A 24,367-nucleotide genomic window follows, 5' to 3' on the forward strand; every position below is an offset into this window, starting at 1 on the left:
CGTGAACTGTTCAGGTGGTACATAACTGTTCCAGCGTAAAAATAAACCAATCATAGAACGAATACTAGACACTCACGTGAAGACAGCAAGGGGCTCGTTAGTTGCAACGGTCAACACCTTGCCCCTCACGTGCATATCATATACGTATTTTGAAAGTTGTGAGGAGAACTTTTCTCTGTTCAGCAAAAAAAAACGTATTTAAGCGCGACAGGGCTAAATAAAGTCCTTTACTGCTTCCAAGGTAACCCGAATTTGTGTTTTAAGCGTAACACTTCTAAAAAGGCAATGTCCCATACATTGTGCTATTCAGCACCCTTATTTAGTCAGAGAGCCATGAGGGGAGGGTGGGTAGGTCCGTACCCCTCTGTATTTTCATACATCTGATCACGGCGATATCGAATGGCTTGAACCTGGCATTGAATACTGTTTTAGTGGTTGCCGAATCGTCAGAGGGTTGACGAGGTAGCCAGAGATATAGTGGGGAAGAAGAGGAGAGACAACGTGGGATCGTGGGTGGACGTGCGAATGTGTGATATTGTCTGATGGTAGGCGATGAAAGTAAAAAAATAACTAAGCGTCACTAAAATGGCATCGACCGTTTACGAAGGGGAACCGTGCGGCTCCAGCTGCTCCATATTTTACCTTGCGTGCATACTGCGTCCACTATTCACTGTGTCGGACAAATTCTTAGTTGCGTCCCATTTTCGATCTACGTTTGCACGCATGCAGGTTACCTTATTTCAAATTGCGTCTTATTTCTCATCGTCTCTGTCAAAATTAATAGTAATTCCTTGTGAATTGCCTCATCTTTTGAACTCCTTGCAGGTACAGGGAAAAGGTCGTTTACCACATAGTATGTTCACGTGACCAACGTCGGGTGCATGGCGCGTGTAACTATAGTAACTCTAGAAAGGTTTTCTGTCACGAAACCAAATACTGTATATGACAAATTACCTACAAACTACATGTTTGCTTGCACGAACATCATTTACAGAGAAGTACAAAAGAAAACACTTTCCTAAATCGCAGCCCTGTGTTGACTTTTCAATAATAACACGGTCGTGGTAGAAAATTTTGAACATTATGAGTAGACTTTATAAATGTGCGGCTGTCATCTTGGTACGAAGAAGTAAAGCAGATTCTGCCATTAAAATCATAAGAGCTGTCACTTTGGAATTTTTGATATAAACACCGAGATTCTTTTTAATCAGTCTGATTTTTTCTAATTGCTTAACTCACGAAAGCATTCGTTTTCTAAAAAAAAAATAGCCGAGAATCGCACTAAACTGGTCGCAGGCATTTCAAAGCTTCTCATTACTGTATCGTGAAAAACCTTTGCTTAACATGATGTCATAATATGTAAAACAACAGCTTTTTTTAAAAAAAACACACATTTTTATTACCCAAAAGAATAGTTTTGCTGGATCATTACAGTACTTCGAATTTCCGGATTTATTTTCATTTCTTAAGGCCTGAAAAGGAATAAGTAATAAGAGTTAGTTTACTATTTCATATATCGCTGTCAACTTCTTCAACAACAACCGGTGGCAGGTGGCCCACCGCGAAGCACGAGACAGTCACGCGCGATCATCCTCGTACCGCGCGTGAATCGCGCCCGTCTCGCACTCTAATCTACAGCCCAGGAAATCAGAAGTGCCATGTCTTCTAAATCCTTGGCGGAAACGAAGTCGAGCAATTTACACAGTTTTAAATATTTACAACTCAAAAGAGAGAGTTTGTTCCCATGAGCCTGAGACAGACATGTTTTTATTAAACACGCTGAAAAAGTGACTAAAACATTTCCATGATTTGACCGATACGTCCATAAAGGCATAAACTGACAACATAAATGCAAGCTAAGCTTGATGTTGTTTTGTTGGAGGGGAGCTAAACAAAACCTTTAATGATCGGAAAATAAAATGTATGGTTTTTTTTTGTGACGTCGTATTATTGGAGAAAAAGATGTTTGTAGATGACTCAGGCTTGCTTTTCAAAAACCTGTATACGTTTGTTCATTTTTTATACTAATATACTTCCACAAACTAAATCTATCAATTTTGATGTGCCGACGGTGACAGTTCAATAGTTTATTTGAACAGTTTTCGACTTTAATAGTTTATGTTAATTAGTTACCAGTCATGCAGGCCAATTCTCGTTTTCAAGATGAGCTAAATCGAGAATCCACATCTTCATGTCTTGGACGTGGTTCGTTTTGGTTGCCCATTCAATAGGACATTAAACTTCACCCACGACTCAAACAGTTTTAATATGAAAATCAATATGAAAATCAATTGAGCTGACTGACAGGAATTTTGTCACAAGCAAATGAATGTGCATTGTATTAAAATACACTCACTAACAGATTCTAGTTTTTTATCTTTTTGTTGGCCATCTCTTTTTCGAAGAAATACTTTTGTGCGTGAAAACAAATAAATGCACGGTCAAGCTGATAATTTTTCGTGTAAACTTTGCATTCATTTCCTTTCCATTATTTGACCCAACAGCAGTCCGAGCGAAGACATTTTAATCGCACCTTCTCGCAACAAATGTTTTATAAGCTGCTATTATTTTATCATGACTTGGAATGTCACGATGTTTCTCCCTTGAAATTGAATAGATAGCGGTGTTGCCTTGTCGAAAGTTATTTAAATAATAGCAATTTAATGGAGAAAACCGCGAAAAATGAGACAAAAAGGAAGGAAATGAGACAAAAGAAACCAGAGGAAAGTGTAGGACATGGGAAACAGTTAATCGAAGAATAAAAAGGATCCAAAATTCCGCCCCAAGTTCAAATTCAGCTGTTTTTCTAACGGGAATTCTGTACGAATTGCAAATTCGCCTTGTGTTGTATTGTTTTGCAAAAGCGTATGGCATCCCGTGGCGTCAGAAAGAAAGGAGAATGAAAATAAAGCCAGAAAAAAAATCAACTTCCAACAAATTGCGGATGTTCTATCTAGCGTTACAAGAACTATGAAAATTGCCTAAAAATACATCCGATATTATTGTAAAAGTAAAATTTACAAGCCATTAGCCAATTTTCGTGATTCATGTGGGTGAAAGTTTCGCTCATTAGCAAGCAGAACTGTCATCTGCTCTTATTTGATCGTGCTTGGAAAACATCTGCCAAGCCGTGAAGATTACCATGCACACAATTAACATAATTTCTGCAAAATAAATGCCGCTGTATTTTTTATTTTTAGCTTAAATTTTAACAAAGGAGCGTTACATTAAACAGTAAAACGCAGCGATCGACGGACTAATGTGTTGGGCTTTTCTTTTAGCGATATTGGCGTTGAAATGGTGTCATTTAGGATTTCGTTTTTTCACAAAACGCTCAAAGCAATATTTTTTCACGACGTTCTTTGTCTGAGCTCCACCAATCAGCACATATTGAATTACAATAGGCTTTTGTTCAATTTTTTCGCTTGACAACCGGCCTGCATAATTGAGATCAAATGTGTCTCACTTGTCTGTGAGAACAATGGTCGGTGGTGGAGCGCTTTGTTTGGAACTTCCGCCATATTCCGCCTTTCGGCGTTCTTTCAATTCCTGGCATTCTATTGGCTCACAGCGGAACAATGCGCCCCACACGCTGAATAGCCCAAACGAAAACAGATATTGTTCTTTTCGGCATTGTTCAAAGACAGGTTGGATTTCCATCATTTGTTTCCACTCTAGTGTTGAAAATTCACCTCTGGACCACCAAGAAGGCTCGGATTTGAAGATTTTCTCTCGAAATTCGAGCTCGGCATTTTGTGGAACTCGCGCGTTTTCCGCTACATCACGTGTTTCCTATTCCATCACGTGATTGCAAGAAATGTCATTTCTCTGCCAGTGATATTAGTTTGTGATCAACTCAACAATGGCTACGGTTGCGAGTGGAATCAATAACTCGATCCCAAACGGAGCCGAACTCGGTGAAGTGAAAATAGAAAAGGTAGAACAGATCAAAACGAGTGATCAGAACTTTAACTGGAAAATTACGACGACAGCGCCGAATTATGTCGACGCCAATACGCTCAACGCGACGACAACCGTAACAGAAAACACAGCCACGGGAAACAGTGTAGTGGCACAATGTCCGCAAATCGATGCTACCGCTTTTAAGCTCGCTGGATTGCCAATGAAGACGCAAATTATGCCTGGTCCGTACTCTGACGTTCAGCTCCCGAAGAAGGAAAATCATGTTAAACGGCCGATGAATTCGTTCATGGTTTGGGCGCAATCCGCGCGGAGAAAGCTCGCCGAACAGTACCCTCATGTGCATAACGCTGAATTAAGCAAAATGCTGGGAAAACTTTGGCGAATGCTTCCTGCTGCTGAGAAACAGCCGTACGTGGACGAGGCGGCTAGGCTAGACAAAAGACACAAAGAGGAATTCCCTGATTATAAATATCGACCGAGAAGAAAGCAAAAACCCATGAAACGTCCGTACGTTCAAACTCGAGTAGCTGTGACACCCGGGTGGGCTGGTGGACAAACGCAGACCCCGATAGCAATGAATGGGACAGCTACGATCGCGGCGCAAAACGGCACATTTCCAACCACAGTTTTTACACAAAATTCTCAAGTGGCTCAGGTGTTTCAACAAGGAATACAGCAAGTCCAAGCGGTAAATAGCGCGGGGGCTGTAACGTACGCCCCCATCGGCAGTGTGGGTTATGTACCAACGACTCCTATCCCTGGAGGAAGTATGATTTTACGACCGACGTTCGTTACAACTGGTGTAACGAACCCAACATCGATCCAACCATCAGCCTCAGTATCTGCTGTGCAAGCGGTCAGAACCACCGTAGCAACAACATTTGCAACTCCCAGTTACGCTATTCCGTTAACTCAGTACGCTGGTGCTCCAATTATTGTATCGAGTGGTAATCTGGTTAACGCCACTGAAAATGCAAACAACCTTGCTGCAGAGAAAGCTTCAGAAACTGGAGCTGTAGCTGCCATAGCTATTCCTGCTCCTTTAGCTGCACCTTTGAACGGTAATTTCACGACTGTTTCAGCCGCAGGACTAGTAGCATCTAATTCAGACGCTAACCAGCCCAAAAACACAGAAAGTCAACATGTGGCGGACGGAAATTCTGCTCAGCTTATAAATGTCCCTGTGTCTAGGAGCGCCAGTGAAAACCAAGTACAAGCGCCATCATCTACAGACCATCCACAAAGTATTGAAGTTAAAACAGCTGAAGGATGCCGTATTTAACCTAGGATTACTCTTTGCTTCGCAAGTCTCGGTAGGCCATAGCACGCAACTCGCGTTTCTTAAATTTTTGTTTATTTATTTACTCTAAGAAATTTGTAACATGGTATTATACGTACGATCTCTTCCATGCACGGTAGCGTATTCGTATATTTGTGATTGTTTTCTTTCGTGTCCTACAATTGGAAATCTAGTGCACGTGTGTGTGCTCTTGTATTGTGTACCCAGATGTTGTACAGTTACATATAAAAGGGGCAGCAATTTTCATGCCACTAAGCGATTGTCCTTAGAGAATGAGTTTATTATGTTTTTGCCCAATGTTCTTCACACGTCATCGCTTTTTCCTTTGTACAAAGCTTTTATACAAGAATGTACTCTCGGTATTTCTATTGTTCTGCTTTTCAGCGCGGTAGACTTCAATTCAAAAGATTTTTAATTGTATGGGAGATTAACAATTGTGTCATGTTTGTTTCGTTTTACAATGTTGAGCGCTCGCTGTAGTTTTCCAGCGGACTATTCTAATTATGCCTGCGATTTTACACGCCTTCCGAAAGCAAGGTGTGTCTTACACTTCGAGTAAGTTCGAATCGAGATTTTTCAGGAACGATCAAACGTTCGATCTGTGTGATCGTCGATTCGTTTGTATACACAGTTTTAGCACACAAACATCGATCGGGCTTTATCAGTTTTTACTTATTTATTGTAAAGGGCGAAGACCGCAATTGCTATTTATTTTATTGCTGTAGGAATATTTGTTAGAGGTAAAAATATATTATGAAATTACGTGTTTAATACAAAGCTGTTTTAGTGCGAATTGTGAAAATCATTATAAAGAAAAAAGTGCTTGAATGGTTTCCTAAGCCATTGTTCGGTGAAGCGTTTGAATGAGTTTTATTGTTTGGTTTGACAAGACTCTGTGTACATCACAAAGGCTGTTCATGAATACAAAACTGCTGGCAATTATTTTAGACTAAAGACCAAAAGTGTTGTGAATCTGTCACTTAACTTGCTATTAATTTCTGGAGTAAAAGGTTTTCCTTCTGAAAATGATATGAAAATTAAACATCATAGATACCATGTTTTGAAATGTTTAAGGTATCAAATGTGTTGCTAGGTATTTAAATCCTGCAGTTATTTCGTTTTATAGGGTTTGAATAATAATTATATTTAAGCTCTGATCTTTAAATGCCTAAGTTTTATTGATAGAGTGAGGGACATTGGGCAAAACACATAAATTTAAGTTCTTAAATGATCTGATATATGGCTGGAGTTTGTTTTGGGCCTGGTAAAAAAAGTTGTTCCTATTTTTAATTAAAAGACAAGTGCCACAAGATGTGCATGCAGAAACACTTACTTTTCAAGTTCTTCAAAATTTATATTGGTGTTTACCAGCTGTGCAGTGGAAGTGTTTTGCCTGAAAAGGCGTGAGATAACATCAGTATTTACTTCTAAACTGTGCCAGATTATTACGGACTCCTTACAACAGACTGGAAGACCCAATGTTTGTTATGCATGCTTATTTTGTTGCTATTTCGCTTTTAATGAAACATCTTACTCGTCATATTGCAAAGGCTGACAATCACTTCTCACAGAATTATTATTCTTTTTTTGCAATGTACATTGTTAAGTTTTCCCAGTCATTCTATAGGTAAGCAAATTATTACTCCACAGACAAAGTTAAACATGAAAACTGCTTGTGTGTTGGCAATGGTAAATTGTTCTTTTTATCTCAAATATAACTGTATTTAATGCATAACATGTTCATCTTTTGAGAACAACATTTTCTAACCTTGTGTGTTTATTATCAATTTAAAATGGTGCTCATAAAATTTGTGCTGAGCCATTTTGTGGTATTTAAGTAGTTTTTGTTGGTACTTTCGCCTGGCTTAGTTGACGATCCTTATTTGGGATAATCTAAATCTCGCAACTTGAAAGTGTAGTTTCTGTTTGCGGTGTTTGTGTGCTGTAATTAAGTAGTTGAGAAGTTCAGAGCGAAAACCTTATAACTATTATTTTAGTGCATTATAACTGTACCTTTGTGGTATCACAAAACTTTGAAAAAGTGGCTTAAACTAGCGTGCCACAATTCATTACGTTCCTTCCAACTTACTTCAATGTTGTAAAGTTTAACAGGCAGTCATTTTGTTTTGTAAAGTAGCTTGGATCAGGACTTTCTTGGGACTGCAGCAGCATTTTACTGCTTGCCTAAAAGGTCAAACAAAACGTACTGTGGATGTTGTGTATTTACACTTGAGTGACCATAATCTGTGAATTGAGACCAGCCAATCAAACCAGTGCCTATAATGCAGGGATGTAGCTAAGAGCCGGCTACCAGCTTATTTCACCAGTTGAAAGGGAACTTATGATATCGCCAACTCAAATTTCACAAAGAAACAAAGATTTGGAGTAATTTTGAAGGTATACAGACAAGAGTCGACTGGGCTTTTTAATGAGCCAGCTTAGCTATATCTTTGCTACATTCCTGATAATTTTAGGTAGTATAGGTCAGATGGTTTGGAAAATATAATTAGATATTTACCAAGAGGTCCGCAATTTAAGATTTTTAAAAATGTTTCTTAGAAGTTGTTGTGGATGATCAAGTTAGAAAATACACAAAATATACATTCGTTTTTTCTCAACTTTCTGGCATAAGTAAAGGAGACCCAGTCTGTTCACAGGTATATACCATCGTGCTTATTGCCTTTCCCACCAAGCTGATATAACATTACAAATGGGATGATATTAAAAAATTATGAAATTATAAGGGCTGGTAGTGAGTAAAATATAATGGTAGAAGGCTATTTAACAAAAATCATTTTAGCAGACATATAAATAGTTTATGAAATACATAAGATTTATAAATAATTTTAAGCATATATACAATCGTAACTCATGAAAATAAGAGACTTTTAATATTACTGCACATAGTTGATTTTACCATTTCAAATTAGAAAATAAAATGTTCATATCAGTAATTCAAATATGGTAGCTGCATGTAGAGCTTGTGATACTAAGTAGTGAAATATTGAAAAGATTTTTACTGTTTGTAAGATATTACATGCCTTTAGTTACTGTGTAACTGTCAAAGTAACTGCCAGTAACTTTTGAGATTTATGTGGAATTATATTATTGTAAAGATTGTATTTGACTGTTTTGTGAAGGCCTTTCGTTCAGGTTTTATCCCATTATCATGTAACTGTGATTAATTTAATTAAGTAGACCCATGCACCCATCTTGTGCATTAGATTGTTTTATAAACCAAAGAAAGGCCAGGATATGATAATGAATCTTTTCTTTTTAAAGTTTCTATCAAGTTTTTGTTTTCTTTGTCAACCCACATAGCATTGACTTCTGCTGATTAGAGGTTCTTATTATCTCTTATTATCTCTTATAAATTTATACTGAGGTTGATTCCAAAAACTATATATTCCTGATTGTTTTGATTTTATAAAGCAGTTTTCTATAAAATTCATAAACTCAATGATGATTATAAGGACATGTTTTTGGGTGATGCTGCATTGCTACAATAACTTAAATAAAAATTTAATGAGATTGCAATGTATTAAGAAAGTCAAACAGATCAGCCTTGAACCTGCTGTGAGATGTAGGTGTTGATGTGGTTGAAATGCAAAGAAATAAAATTCTTCCATTTTATTAACATCATGACAATATTCTGGCCTTCGTTTGGTTTTGGGGTATATAATGGTAGCTGGCTCTGCATACATTCATTATTAACCTGAAAATAGTTATTTAAATAAATTGTAGTAGTTTTTTTAATCCAGAAATAAACTTTAAGAACATCTCAGTGAACATGTGTGGAGTGTTATTATTGAGCCCTGCTATGAAAAGTGCGTGAATGCAATCTGCCTTTTCTAACGTAACTATGGTAACCATTGTTTTCTTATGGGAGTGGGTAAGAGAAGTATTTTTCATTTTGTGTTTCTTATACCATTGGCCAGTTTGGCTTTCCAAACTGGATGGGAGACATAAAAGGTGGTTACATTCACAGACTTGAAGAAACTCAAACAGAAAACTCCCAAAGATAACCTTAAATAAAGTTATTATTATAAGATTGGTCTATGTCCAGGCGTTTTCCAAATAAATATGACTTAGTTGTCAAGGAAAAATGGTTTTACTCGAAAAGAAAAGAATGTTTGAAAGAAGTATTGGATTTAAATCATCTTAATTTACTAAGCCCTACATAAAAATGACAAGAAACCTTTCTGTCTGTCATGTCATGTAGGGTATATGAAGGGGGTACCTTTTTCCAATAAAAGGTATACAGAAGGGATGCCTTTTCTGTCAAAATGGTATATAAAAAGGTAAGGGGTTGGATCTTGGGGCAGAGCCTCCCTGTAAAAAAAATTTTTTTGAGCACCCACCACCCCAGGCCCTACCCCCTCCAGGCTTGATAGTGTGATTGTTCAGGTGAGGGTAGGTTTGAAAAGGACTGTTGTTGATGACTTACGTTTTAACAATCTGAACAGAAGTCATCTTCAGAGTAAAGCGAAAAGTTGTTTGCCACTTGATGTAACAAGTCTGGTTCCTTGAAACGGATTGACATTAGACTTGTCTATTTTTTACATCATTTCCAGAAGATCAATAGTAATAATACCCCAACAGTTATGGACTGATCTTATAGAGCAGAACTAAAGTATCATGACCACAGCAACATTTGTGATGACAGCCGTAACAACCCACACAAACACCATTTTGGAAGAGTGAACAAATCAAAGACAGACTGAAACATTTCACAATATGTACAAAATTTTAAGTTATTTAATTTTAATATTTTGTATCTTGAACAGCTTTCACGCAACTTAATAATTATTAAGTTTTACAAACTTTATTGTTAATTCTGTAGCTGACCTACAGAAAGTAGTTTACACAAAAATATCAAGTAGTACTGCATTTTGTTTTTGTTTAAGTATGGCTGACCTGTGCAAAGGTTATTGCTGTGTAGTCTTGGAAAGTGGGTTTCCTGTGATGAGACCAGAAAGTGAATATAACCAGGGGGGAAATCCAATATAAAAGGGGTAGGGATGCTTGTCGTCTCGCTTGGGAGTCTAAATTTTCGGTTTTTGGTCTCGCTTAGGGTGTTCCAGGCAAAACGCCAGTATTTTTAGCCATCGAGGTTTGCAAGGGTTGCACATGAAGAACTATACAAATATAAATCCTATTTAACGAATTGTGGTATCTTTTAGGGGTCAAAAAATGTTTGAGCCATGCCCAGATGGTCTCTTTTAGGAATTCTTTTCAATATTTCTGACGAGTATCCTTGCTCCTTTCATATTGGAGTCCCCCCTAGAAGTATAACTGCTCTTGCAAATCATGCTTGAAAACATCCTAAATTAAAAAGCTAACAGAATCTTGTCAATCTTTGGCACCCACCACCACTGGTAGAACTTGCATACACAGCCCTTTCAATATAATCTTTGAGGTGTGTGGTGACATACCTGAATATTACGCATGCATGCATACATGTAGTTAAAGGTATTGTTGGCTTTTGCAGCACTGCCACCTAAACTGTGCCTGTGTGCTTCTGCCAGCTTTGCAGGCTTAGGCAGTAGTTGCTGCAGTTATCATGGTCCCACACCTCAGAATGAGCTGCACGCCCTGGCACTGGGGGGATACCATAATATGAAAGGGATAGGGACAGAATGTTAATATTTTACCATCAAGGTCTCGTTTAGGGTTGCACGTCATATTGTGTTGGCGGTCTGGCCCGATGAAGCATGAAAATCGTCTCTTTAAAGGGGCCAAGAAAAGCTTGAGCCATGCCCAGATTGGTCCTCTTTAGGGGTTCAATTCAAATTTTCCAACAAGCATCCCCTTCTCTTTCATATGAGAGTCCCCAGCTATAAGTATTATCCTGAAAAGTTGCCAAATTCTAGAGAATCCTAAATGTATAGGTAGCCTTTATTTGGTTTATGTTAATCCATCAACACAATGAATATTTTTAGGTCAGTTTTAATAGAATCTTTAATTTGCTCTAATGTTTGATTTCACAGCAGGAATGTAGCTGACTTTGCCTTGGTTAATTAGCAAATGCTATCAAAACTTATTGAAAGGGCTGGTACATGTAACAAAACCTCACTCTCCTCACTTCATACAGTGGCAGCCTTCTAGTCAGAGTTTTCCTTTACATAATATATTACCTAGTAATGAACATAATTATTTATCATTTGACTTTCCTGGTAGTTATAAATATTCCATAAATTCCACGATGTCCGTTTTTTGGCCTTTCTTGTTGTCCATAATGCAATCAAATGATTGCTTATTTTAATATTATCGGGATTTATATACTACAAATAAGTTAGGAACCAAGAAGAAATATGTTACTGTCAGGTAAAACAAACTACAATAATTGTTACAGTAGCCTCAAGTCCAAAGCAGTAAGTTAATAATTTAGGGCTAAAAATTTTCAATCTTCAGAATAAATAAATCCACTTCACAAATCAATTTTAAAAATACTCTGTACAACAAAAGGCTGATTTAACACTACACTCTTTTTTTATAAGAATACAGTTTTTTCAACCCAGGCTGAATATTCTTATTTTTCTGCCAATTTCAGGCTGAAAATATTCTTATGAACATTCTTAGAAAATACCGTTTGACATTACCGTTTTAGCAAGTAATAGGTAATTAAAAGTGTTTGGTGCCAAGATCTGTATCGTGTTACATTGTGCACATGTACCATTACTTTTCGTTGCAGCCTGGCCGTTTTGGCTTCACAGAGATAAAGTGACGGAAATGAAAATACCTGATTTTGTTTCAACTAAAAACTATATTCTTTTCAAAATCACAACCTCGGGTTTATTCTTAAAATATTCTTAAAAATTCGCAAATTTCAGCCTAAATATTCTTATAAACTAGATTCTTATAAAATAAAAAGAGTGTATGCAATATTTTGCTGCTTTATCAGCTGACTGCAAGTCAGAATAAAGCCTTGGCCACATTTCATTATTAATATCTATTACGTTGCAAGACTTTCTTCCAAGCTGGCTAGTTTCCAATGGAACTGCCAAAAAGTTGTAGCATGTAAATCTGGCTTAGTCATTGTAAACAACAATACTTTATTAAGATATAAATTGATTTGGACAAGGTTAAAACCAGTGGTTCGCAATAAATATCAATACGTTATTACTTCATTTCTTGCACCTTCAAGCAAAATGGCAACAAGCCTTTCTTTGATTTTCCTCCTCGCAGACGTAGATCAAGCCACTTTTGGCTGTTAGGAATTGTTTTGTCATTCAAAACGTCAATGTCATATCCATCAATATCCACGCCTGATAGTGATGACAATACAGAACTGCTGCTGACTGTGCTGACATTTGATTCCATCTCGTCATCAACATCATCAAGATTCTGCTTCTTTTTCCTTGGCTGCAGCATCAGCAGACGCACAGCACCCTCAAGATGCCGAAACACGTCCAAGTTCAACAGGTGTGACTGGATCTCCGCTGAAAGGTTGCTTGATTCAGAGGCAAGCCAAACTTTGATGTAGCCAAAGTCTAAGCTAAGCTGTTGGGCACCATAAAAACTGTGGAATAAAAAATATGAACTCAATAAAGTAACAAAGCTCTACTACGTAGACACTTCCTGAAAGCTGACATCCCAAGCACGTTTAGTATTAATGAAAACCATCAACATTCAAATAGAACTGATAGTGGTCCTTTCTGGTGGAGGTGGTGCCCACATAGGCAAGGTGTCTGCTTACAGGTGTCCAAATAGTAGAGGTGTCTGCTGGGGAGGTGTCTGCTTACAGGTGTCCACATAGGCAAGGTGTCTGCTTACAGGTGTCCACATACTAAAGGGAGGTGTCTGTCTACAGGTGTCCACATAGGAGAGGTGTCTGCTTACAGGTGTCCACATAGGTGAGGTGTCTGCTTACAGGTGTCCACATAGGAGAGGTGTCTGCTTACAGGTGTCCACATAGGAGAGGTGTCTGCTTACAGGTGTCCACATAGGGGAGGTGTCTGCTTACAGGTGTTAGCAGACCCCACCCCTAAGTGGACATAGGAGATGTCGACCTAGGGCAAGGGTCTGCTAACAGGTGTCCACTTAGGGGAGGTGTCTGCTTACAGGTGTCCACATAGGGGAGGTGTCTGCTAACAGGTGTCCACATAGGGGAGGTGTCTGCTTACAGGTGTCCACATAGGGGAGGTGTCTGCTTACAGGTGTCCACATAGGGGAGGTGTCTGCTTACAGGTGTCCACTTAGGGGAGGTGTCTGCTTACAGGTGTCCACATAGGGGAGGTGTCTGCTTACAGGTGTCCACATAGGGGAGGTGTCTGCTTACAGGTGTCCACATAGGGGAGGTGTCTGCTTACAGGTGTCCACATAGGGGAGGTGTCTGCTTACAGGTGTCCACATACTTAGGGGAGGTGTCTGCTTACAGATGTCCACATACTTAAGGGAGGTGTCTGCTTACAGGTGTCCTCATACTTAGGGGAGGCGTCTACTCATAGGTGTTCATACAGGGGAGGTGTCTGCTTTTCAAGTGTCCATTTAGGGAAGGTGTCTGCTTACAGGAGTCCTTTTGGAGCAGTATTGGCTTATAGGATGAGATGTCTGTCCAAATGTACACTCTTACCTAAAAACAATTTCTTGCTTTAGAATCCAGTTGCTCCATTCCTCCATCATGGTGTTTATGACAAGTATCAGCACATTCAGCCAACTTTCTTCTGGTAATCCTTGTAAGCTCTCCACTACTGGTTCCAAAATCTGACATACTGCATGTTCTACGTATGAGTTGCGTTGGTGAGGTACTCCTGTAATGAGCAAATTTATAGCAAATCACCATGTTGTTCTCAGTGAGAAAAAATCATGGAATAAATTACATGACTAACCAAGGCCACAATTGATTGATCGATTAATTAATTAAGGCAAGGCAATACCCGATTCCCTCTATAGCGCGCACCTGCAGGGAATCATGATAGTTGTATTCATCAAACCATGCGCGAGACTCAGCAACGTGCATCGTTGCTGAGGCTTGAGCATGGTTTGATGAATACAACTACCGTGATTCCCTGCAGGCGTGCGCTATAGAGGGAATCGGGTATTTCTTGGCAAATAATTATTTCACTTAACACTGGCTCAGTTGTTAGTAAAACAAACTTTAAAGAAACATATGACCAGCTAAATAATGTCCTTCTTTTGGTGCCTTAGTTGTGTTATGGCTATTTGGAATGCAACATGTCATGTTTCATTATACCTGAGTGGCGACTCTTTTTCCAACTCTTTCCAACTGGCATAACTTCCTGAAAAAACTCTGTTGACATTTTTGTCACATCTTTGGAGAAAAGATTCCATGACTTTTTTAGCAGTCCCTAATGACAAACAATGTTTCATGAGTTTCTTCTGATAGCACACTGCTGATCTGTAGCTGAAAACTGCAACTCTCATAAATTTTGGGGGGTTTTTACCCACAATTTTGGAATAAGAATTAATGGTATTCCCTGCATTATAAAACGCCCAAGTAGTTAAGATGATATGCATGGTCCTTGCATGAGTAAACATTGCATAACAAATAGGGCGGCTGACGAAGAAGCTACCATTGCAGCGATTATTGCAGGAAATTTTCTACTTAATAAAGGGGAGGTAGAAAGTATGGAGACTGAAATTGATGTGCCAAATGTTCTGGCAGTGCTATTCACAAAGGAGAGGAGACACATCCCTTGAATCACGAGCTATGCCGTCGCCACCTTGGATTTTCATTCACAACATTCTGTTCATTCTGGAATAGAAATGTGCAATAGAAAAATGCAGCATTTCACATTCTGGCCATTCTCATTCAAGAATTGTGAATAAAATCGCACCCTAAGTATATTAGAGTTCTTCATTTTTAAGCCTCCAGCAAGCAACACCCACACCAATTTTGTCAAGCATTTTGGCTGGAATAGGTAAATTTTCACATGTTGTTGCTTACGAGAGGCAGTCATTTGGTAGGGTTTTACCACATTTATTAATTCAATACTGTTCAAAAAGGCCACTTTTAGTCAGCTACACATAGTAATATAAGAAATGTCGGGAAAATGTCCAACAAACCTCCAAGTTGTTTCTTTGCTCTTGTAAACATTCATACTGCACAGAAAGAGAGTTCCAACTACCACTGTCATCTTGAACAATACACAACGTTTGGACAAGGAAAAATGTCTTCTTGACTGATTCCAGAAAAATGGGCAGGTCCCACTGCATGAGTAACAGAAACTGCTCCAAGGACCAAGAGGCTAAAAAGTGATGCATCTTTGTGTCAAACCAGTTTAAACTAAAGGACAGCAGTGCATGAAGGCGACATAGGCTCGGCAAAAGTGATAATGTAAGTGCTCTAGGAGTTCTGCTGGAATGAAGTTCGGTTTGGTTGGAAGATCGTTTCCAATATCCTGCCATTTCAAAAATGCTGTCTAGAGGATCAAACAGATTGACCAATGATTGCACTGTCCGTGTGCCTGGCACTCCATCTGTGAGGTTGGTGTCCATGCGGCATCTGTCAGTCAGTGACGTCCCAAGAACATTGCAGAAGGCTGGAGGCGGAAAAGAACTATCGTCAATTTGAAGTGAAAATAAAAAAAATGGATTTCCATACATTATCCTGGTCTACAGCCAGTGTCTGAAAAACACCAGTAAAATGCAGCTTCAATTACACAACAAACAGGACTTTTAGAACTGCAAGCTGGTAAACTGCATGGTGGCGATGGAGTGGCAACCTGAAGGGAAGAGAAAAGTGGGACAACCTAAAACCACTTGGAGAAGGACGGTGAAAAAAGAATGCAAACAAAAGGGGTGGTCCAGCTGGTCGGAAGTCAGGGGCGCAGTGCAAGACAGAGCTAGTTGGCGAGAGACAGTTACAGCCTTATGCGCCTTATGGCGCGAAGAGAACTAACTAACTAAGCTGGTAAACTTACTCCAAAAGAAATGATTGCATTTCCAATGCAAATGACACTTTCCACTTGCAACTCTAGACAACTGTTCCAGCATAATTTTTTTTATTGGTCTTCTGAACAAAACCATTTTGATTTTAGGCGCCTCAAGCATGAACAAGGTCAAAGTCAAATGAAAAACGCTCTATCATTAATTTGCTAATTATTTCAAGTATTTTCAGGCAAACAGCCTCTCCCCTTCTTTTAAGCAAAAATTTACCACTGACAGAAAGATATGAAAACTCTTACTGGCTGCAAGCCAAGGCAGCAAACTTGTCTCACCTGAATCCCAGCTTGACGCAGAGGCCAGGCAATGAAGATAACAGCTGATGGCTTGAAGGGAACTAGCACCAGCTGCAGGTAAACAACCTGTAAACAAAGATATTGTAATTTTTAGAACTTATTGTTTGCGTAGTCCACTTTGGACCTTAGAAAATCCAACAACAAGTGAAGTGAAGTGGTTATGTAGAAAGCATTTTTGCATTTCTTTCAAGTTATAATTCTAAACACAAGTGGAATTTGGAAGAATGAGATAATACTATGGGAACATGAGCCCTGGGTGAGTGTTTTTCCAGCATTTTTTAGTTCTTTCAAACTTTCATATTAGACTATGCGCCCGAGTTTTCTATGAGCAAATAATCAATGAGGCAAAGCCAAGTTGACTATTGCTCCTAGAAATGAGGATAAGTAGTCTAACTGCTTTAGTAGACACTCTAAAGGATTGCAGTCCAAAACCTACAATTTTAAGTACTTTTAAGCCAAAAATCACAAATAATTTTCCCTTTGTGTGATTGTGTTAAAGCAGCGAATAGAAAACAAGGTAGAACCAAATAAGTTCACAAATTTTCAATAGAACATGGCAGATGAGTGTCTTCTAAAACTTGGTAGGAAAAAAGAAATATATTTTGTATCAAAAAAATTTCACCGACCACTACTATCCATCTGGGTATTTTCCTCAGACCAACACTATTTTAACAATAGAGTGTTTCTGTCCAGGAACTATCGGCTATCGGCTGTAGTTGCCCCGCGGAAATTTGATGTTGTTAAAACAAATATTAGCCCGAGAAGCGAAGCTTCGAGGGCAAATATGCCAGTTTTAAGAACATCAAATTTCCAAGGGGCAACTATCAGACCGATAGTTCCGAGACAGAAACACTCTATTGTCTTTATTGTTCACCACTAAATTTTCTTCCGCGCGCACATACAAAAACAAGCATCATGAATTATTTTTACTTTTGGGGATAAAAACTCAATTGAAAGCCAACATTTAACAAACGAAACAAAACCAGACGAGGAACCCACTAAATGCAGTGAATTTGTCTGCAGGCAGCTTGTTTACGAAAAACAGTCACGGGCGGGCACTATCGATCCGGGCATTTTTCACGGGAGGGCACAATGGGCTGATAGTGCCCTCCGGCGGACGGGCACTATCGCGTCACGTGTTTGAGTTAAACCAATCAGAATCGGAGAAAATTTAGTGGTGAACTATAAAGGCTGATAGTGTCTTCCGCGGTTAACACTATCGCATCACATGAACAATTTAAACCAATCAGAATCAAAGAAAATTTAGTGGTGAACTATAAAGTGTAACAGAAACATGGCATTTAGCGTTGCCTTTCTTACAGAGTATTTCTAAAATAACAATGTTTATACCTTGTATAACAGCCATACATGTACACCTACAAAACCTATAACAAATATTAGTTTGCGATATCTAGTCGTAATAATTTCAATTAGGATGAAGTTTAAAAAACCTTAACCTGCCCTACATTGTTTTTATGTCATAAATTCAATGATCTAAGAAACAAATTTTTAAAAGTAATAGTTGCTTTTTTGATTTATTTGCTTTTAAGTTACAGTGTAGTTTCAGCTGTCTGGTTCTGATCTTTCTGATTTTTTTTTTCTGTTTTTTTACTGTTTAAATAAAATGAATATATCTTTGTTGCTCAAAAGAATAATAACACCAAGACATCACAGTTTGGAAATATATTAAGTAACACCACAGCAATGATTTGAAATTAAAATTTTACAGATCACATGCCCAGAAAATAAGTCAACGCACATTAATTTTAAATCATTTGGCACATTTTAAATTTCTTTCTCAGCATGGTCGTAATTTTATGACCTGAATTCAAATCAATCATGCAAGCAGGTAAAAAGGCAGGTTGCATTGACAATGAATCATCAAATTTTTCCCTGTAGATATTGCAACATAAATTAACAGATCAATGTTCAATATATATAAAGACATAAATACTGCTTCTGTAGTACTAATACATTTCTATTTTACACCATGCACATTTTTCCAAGATCAGATATCATAGACTTAAAGATTAGTTTGCCTTCAATACAGCTGGCTTTGAGCAAACTACATCCAATTAGATAAGGATGTTGAATAAGAATATTCAAGTTTAACTTTGCATTAAAAAATGTTCAATTTAAAGCTTAGATTTGCACAGAAAAATGGTACATTTATTAAATGACTAGTACATGATTATTTTTAAAGTAAAAAAGAAAGATAATATGTTCAACTTTTGAACCTTAAAAACATTGACATCAATGGGTTTTTCTGTTAATAAAAAATTTCACAACTGTTTGCACTACTGTTTCCTGTGTCTGAATAAGCTTTAGACATTTTATAGAAGTAAAAAATTCATTTTACAGTGTAACACAACATTTTGGGTATCAAAAACCTTTCTAGCCCCTTTCTAGAACATATGCTAATTAATAATATGAAGAATATATAAAAATAATCTGTGAGCCTCAATGGCACTTAAAGGTCGGTTTTTCTGAAAAGAAAACTAGCCTTTAGTGAATGTTAATTTACAAAGAGGGTGATAAATTTAGCACAAAACAGTACGGTATTTGAGTTGGTCATTTTCAGTGCTAAAAATATCACCAAAAATGCATCTAAGTAGCTTTTTAAGACAAAAGAATAAAATAAAAGTAAAATTTTACAGTGTGCAGCTTACAGCTGTTTTACACACGGTGACGCACAAATAAACCATAACTACCACTGTAGCAGAAAATCACAAAAGATAGCAGAAGTTACCTGAATGGGAAATGTATTACCAGAAAAAGGCAGCCTTGAGGGTATCTTTAAATTTGCGATGTGATTAAATTTTATTTTTCTGGATGTCTGAGAAAAAGTCATTATAGCATAACACCTTTAACCCAAAATTTTTATCTCTTTATTTTAGTAATCTGTGCTAAAAAATGAATCTTGAATTTATTTTCTTCCAGTATCTTATCTTTTATAATTGTGAGACAAGATATGTCCTTGGTGAAAAATTTTAAATTAATAAATAATTTTGGGTTTTAAGGCAGTTGCTTTAGCATAAAATGCACATTTGCTTCCTTACCAGAGAGACGCAAAGACTCCATCATGCGTACCACAACTATCAGAAGGAAGTCAGACCACAGAAACAATGGGCCCAAGAAAACATCTGCTGAGCTGACCGAACCTGGATTTTCTGACATCACATTTACCAATTCTTCTCCAAAACTGTTCCAAAACATACTGCTGTACTGAAAATGTAACTGCTTTGTGGTTTCCAAGTCCAAAGGCGCGTGCCACTGGACACGCTTACTGAGTCTTGGTGAGCCATGCCCCGGGCTGTGTCTAAGAATGCCGTGGCCCTCTTGTTGTGATGGTGAGCCAGTAGTTACCCCTTCCTCCTCAATTCCTGATGCCCCCTCTAGTTCAGTTCCTTCCGCTCTTGACCTCGAGGTCAATGGCTGCAGTGGTGGTAGCTGAATTAGATTTTTTCTCTCTCCGCCAACATGACGGCCTAAGATAAGTGTTGTCGAGGTAGCAAGTTGTGATATTAAATTGTTGAAAAACTTCTGTTCCTGTGAGTCACACAATAATAATGGCGAGTCGGGATCCAGTTTCAACAATGGGATTTGGTTTCGGCTTAAAACTGACAGCACCCCATTCTTTAGTGTACTTTGAAGCCTCACATTTCCTCCGGTGCAAACCACACCGTAATCTTTCCACTCGAAGTTTGCGGCAAAGTCGTACTTTAACGTCCGAGTTACCTCTTGATGTTCGCTAACGAATTGATGCACATTTCCGGCCAAAGTTCTAGAGCGTTCACAAGCCACGCCATTTAAAAGTTTGTTCAATGTCAGTAAACAAACATCACTAACAGCTGGGGACGAAAATACACTTTGACGATTCTTCGACTGCACAAAATCTCTTGCCTCGTTCAAGCTTAGCAATTCTCTTCCGTCGCTCTGAAAATTTCTAGTGTACTCAAAAAGGCGGTTGAAATCCTCAATTCCCTGGCAAACAGCACTTAGGTCTTGCTGACTCAAATTCCATTTACATTTTTCGGCCAGGCGCAACACACACGACAAAATATTAGAAATCAGCGACAAAGCTGTATCTGCCAGCTGAGAGAGAGTTTTATTCACCATTTTTAAATCATCTCGCATGTCTGGTACGCATTTGCGAAGCCACGGATCGGAGGAAATGAGTTCTGTTATCGCTAGCCGGTACATACAGTGCGCCTTTGCTGTATGGCATATGTCGTGAAAACGCTCAACTTTGAATGGAAACTCGCTTGGAATTGGCCTTTCACTCTCTAAGTAGGAGGTATAGTTCTCCACGACATCCTCTAACACTTTAACAAACTTGGTAGAAGCTTCAAGGCGCAGTAGGCACTCTCTTGCTAAAACAATCTTTGAGCGATCAACAAATTTCTGACCGATATCACTGAAAATCTCGCACAGAGGAACACCTTGTCCAAAATGGCTAAAACCACCGGATGCATGCTGAGGTTTCAAGCATACACTTCCAGTCAGATTCACGCTTTTAAACGACTTCTGTAGTGTCCAAACGTTCTTTTTAATGTCCGCCGGAGAGATTTGAGTAACAGAAAGTCTTTGAAAAGAGTTGTTGATTCCATCGTTGCTAGCGACTTCTGAAGACGGGCCGAAATTCATAGCACTTCAAGCTGAATTGGGCTGGACTGTTTTCTCTTTTCAGAGGCGCAACAGCACAGCAGTAAAGGCATACTCTCAGCGAACTTTCTTCTAAGCGTGAACTTTACAATTTGAAGCTACATAGTGAGAGAAATCCAACTCCGTGAACTGCTACCATCTTTGTTGATAATAACAACTTTCATACCCGGTCCCATGACCGCGCGCGCGGACACACTGAGAACTAGCAGATGATCCTCAAAAAGAACACAGAATTATTTAAAATACTCCCCGAGAAAATAACCTGCTATAAAACCAGACTTCTTGGCGAACACAACAAAGTTTGATCCAGAATTAAATAAAGTAGTGGCGAAAATGCAAATTTTGAATACAGCGCAGAAAAAAGACAGACAAAAGGAAACCGCAACGCAAGTTATTAGAGAAGATTTATTCCTTAGTTTTAGCAAAAAAACTCGGTTTAAGTAAAGAAAAAGAGGTTTTAGAAGTTTCGGCAAACGAAAAACAGACTATTTTTGAAGTCGCCATTGCAAGTAATATATATTTTAATGACAGCAAAGGGCGTTTCGTCTAAAACCCATCAACAAAAGAAATGACAACTGTACAATATTGGCACCAAATTTAAATATGTCAAAACCATATTTGGTTTCCCTTTCAAAAAACCTTCAGCTTTTCCCAAGCGTTGGTGATCTATATAGTCAATAAATTGATTTTGGTTAATATATTTGAGCACGATAGCACGCCACACACTCAGAATAAAGATTAAAATTGCTCCCCTCTCCTCACCCCCAAATAACACACGGTAAACTTTATGCAGATAGTACCACAAAAAGTTGCCTCAACCTTTTTCTTTGTGATATAAAACTCAATTTAAAAGCCTCGAGTTCTACTTTATATGTTTTTCTTATTTTCTCAGAAGTATAAAACTTCGGTGCCGAGGAAAACAAATTCGTTTTGATGACTTCTACGAGGCGCACTAGTTAATGACATGCAGGTAGATCTAATATCAAGGGCCGGATATTTCAAGCGCATGATGCTATAAATAACTAGAAATATCTACCAGGTGTCTGACGGTGCATGAAGATAATTAAGCGAAAAAGCCTTTCTCGCGCTAGCCTTAACGTAAAAAACAGTAAAAAAAAACGACTTTCCTGGATTCTAAACGTGAACAACCAGTGAAATCATACTTAACAGAAATGGAGGATGGTGAATTTATAGTCATCGCTTATGCCAGATAATCTTGACCAATTCGCATTAAAAACATGTGTTCATTTGTAATGCATTAATTCTTAAATCCCATTCATACACGTACACACATCATCGAATATTTCGTTGTGTGGAAATTATTATAATTCAGAATTCCTTTTATTGTCCTATTTTATTATGGGCCTTCGATGGGGTCTGTTAATTCGCTAATGAATTTGCCTCTTGCATGGTAACTGTATTATTTTCAGTCTTTTTAAGATGTGTTTAAGGACTAGCTCTAATAAACTAACGCATACTGTATGTGTCAGTCAGACTGGTTCAAAAATGACAAAATATGTCTTCAACGAAAAGAAAATAGCACTTAAGCTCAAATTTATAATGCAGATCAAACTAAAAAAGACCATGAATATATTACACAAATACAGAATGACTAAGAGGACCTCTGATTGGTTAAAAAGGACAACCAACATTTGAACAAGTGGACATGTTAAGGTGAAGGCGCACTTCTGGAGAACGCCTTTTTTAATACAACCTGCAGTTGTTGACATAAGGTGTGCTTTATTTCGATTCATGATATTCTCATTATAATGAATCCCTCTAATAGACTGACCGCTAGTAAACTGAGTTTTTTAATTAACTTCAGATAGCCGTCTGTAGCCTGCGCAGCTGTGGCCAAAAGCCTCTTTTCTAAGCTGAATCAGTTCCTATACCTGTTAGTTATGTGATGCCTCCGGTCAGTCGAAAGAAGAGCAAAAAATACGTACAACCAGAAACTTAGCTATTAAAGTCACATGATGGTTTTAGTAGTAGGCTTGCTATGGCCGCAAAACAGCCACTTGCGTGTTTCAGTCGATCACCGATATCAAGTGTTCTCCGAAAAAACTTTACACTTAAATTTAGCGGTGTCCCAGCTCTGCATTTAAGGTAAAGGTAATTTATTTTACGTCAAAAGCACGGGGAGTGGAGTGCATATTGTCAGAAAACGCATAAGAAACAAAACGAGAACTGCTTTTGGGTAGTAGCTTCTCACCGTTTTCATTTATTTTTATTTGTTTTATGGCTATTCGCAAAGGTTGCCCATCACTGCTAATGTGCTGTGCATTAAAAATTAATCAGGAAAAAATATAAAAATAATGCTGTGAGTGCTAAAAATAAGACACAGAACAAAGCAAATACTGCCAAAGTGCAAAACCATAAAGCTGACTTTACAAATAGTGCCCAGTCTAATGAAGTAGTAATAAAACCGCACTTTGGAACAGCTAAAAGCTGCAGTTGACGAGGACATTCAAGGAAAAAGCGCCACGGAATTTTTTAAGAAGTAAACAGTTTTGATAAACTCGTTCGAAAACACAGGCCGGAAGCGGAGAAATGGGACAGCACCTTTTAAGCTGGCTGTCCTTTCTTAGCACGATTCCCAGAAGAAAGCTCAACAGTTTGTTTTTGACAGGAGTGTCGTAGACTTCTTAACTGATAAGCACGAGCCGGCTCACACAAATAGTGAAGCAGGAAAATAACTGGAATCGAGGTAGCTAAAAAAGCACTGAGCTACAGCGCAGTTTGCAAGAAAACAATTCGTTCCTAAGAGTTCAAGTTTTTTCGCACAGTTATTGAACGTGCAGTTGGGCATTATAGCCTGACATAATTGACGGTTACAGCTGCTTGAATTTCTCTGTGGTTTAGTTCGGCCCATTTCGTCAAGCAAAGGTCTGTGTAATATCCCTAAACAAATTCGTTCATTTCACTGTTTCACGATGGCTCGAGTTTGCTTTGCATCCACCAACCCCTACAACTACAACAAGGTTCAATGAATGGTTTTTGTGTAAGGGCCAAACAGATCATCCGCCCACAGCAGAACACGATTAAGAACGCCATAACAGACGTCCCCTCAGCGATTTTTTTGAGCGGAGCGGGACGGCTGAACACAGGCTACTACTGATATGAAAACTGGGTAAGAATTGGCGGTTCACTTTAGCCCAATGCAGACTTTTACTATTGAAAGTCCCAAGTGATTTTATATTCTATCGTGGAAACCACTTTGTTTACCAATGCCATCAAATGATCATGCAATAGATATTTGGTCACTTCTCTCAAC

At 38.3% G+C, this 24,367-nt stretch overlaps 2 protein-coding genes across 2 annotated transcripts; one reads left to right on the forward strand and one right to left on the reverse strand.

The window, feature by feature from the left end:
- Nucleotides 1-3,491: 3,491 nt before the first annotated feature.
- Nucleotides 3,492-9,013, forward strand: LOC144642443 (uncharacterized). The gene has a single exon (XM_078501397.1). It carries the CDS (start codon nt 3,863-3,865, stop codon nt 5,204-5,206), a length of 1,344 nt encoding a protein of 447 aa, XP_078357523.1. The 5' UTR covers nt 3,492-3,862; the 3' UTR covers nt 5,207-9,013.
- A 957-nt stretch (nt 9,014-9,970) lies between these two features.
- Nucleotides 9,971-21,262, reverse strand: LOC144642444 (uncharacterized). Its single transcript, XM_078501399.1, has 6 exons — nt 19,488-21,262; nt 16,408-16,494; nt 15,254-15,729; nt 14,421-14,535; nt 13,800-13,977; nt 9,971-12,746 (listed from the first exon to the last, which is right to left on the reverse strand). Exons 1-6 carry the CDS (start codon nt 21,073-21,075, stop codon nt 12,347-12,349), a joined length of 2,844 nt encoding a protein of 947 aa, XP_078357525.1. The 5' UTR covers nt 21,076-21,262; the 3' UTR covers nt 9,971-12,346.
- Nucleotides 21,263-24,367: the final 3,105 nt, after the last annotated feature.

The sequence above is a fragment of the Oculina patagonica genome, chromosome 2 (assembly GCF_052425735.1).
Source record: "Oculina patagonica isolate OP01 chromosome 2, crgOcupat, whole genome shotgun sequence".
Classification (NCBI taxonomy): domain Eukaryota; kingdom Metazoa; phylum Cnidaria; class Anthozoa; order Scleractinia; family Oculinidae; genus Oculina; species Oculina patagonica.

Bases quoted from the DNA above. Each gene is read 5' to 3' on its own strand.
- LOC144642443 (XM_078501397.1), top strand. From the start codon at position 3,863: ATGGCTACGGTTGCGAGTGGAATCAATAACTCGATCCCAAACGGAGCC.
- LOC144642444 (XM_078501399.1), bottom strand. From the start codon at position 21,075: ATGAATTTCGGCCCGTCTTCAGAAGTCGCTAGCAACGATGGAATCAAC. The intron at 15,730-16,407 runs GTGAGACAAGTT...TTCCGCCTCCAG, and splicing joins TGCGTCAAGCTGGGATTCAG to CCTTCTGCAATGTTCTTGGG. The intron at 14,536-15,253 runs GTTTGTTGGACA...GTTTGTCATTAG, and splicing joins AGCAAAGAAACAACTTGGAG to GGACTGCTAAAAAAGTCATG.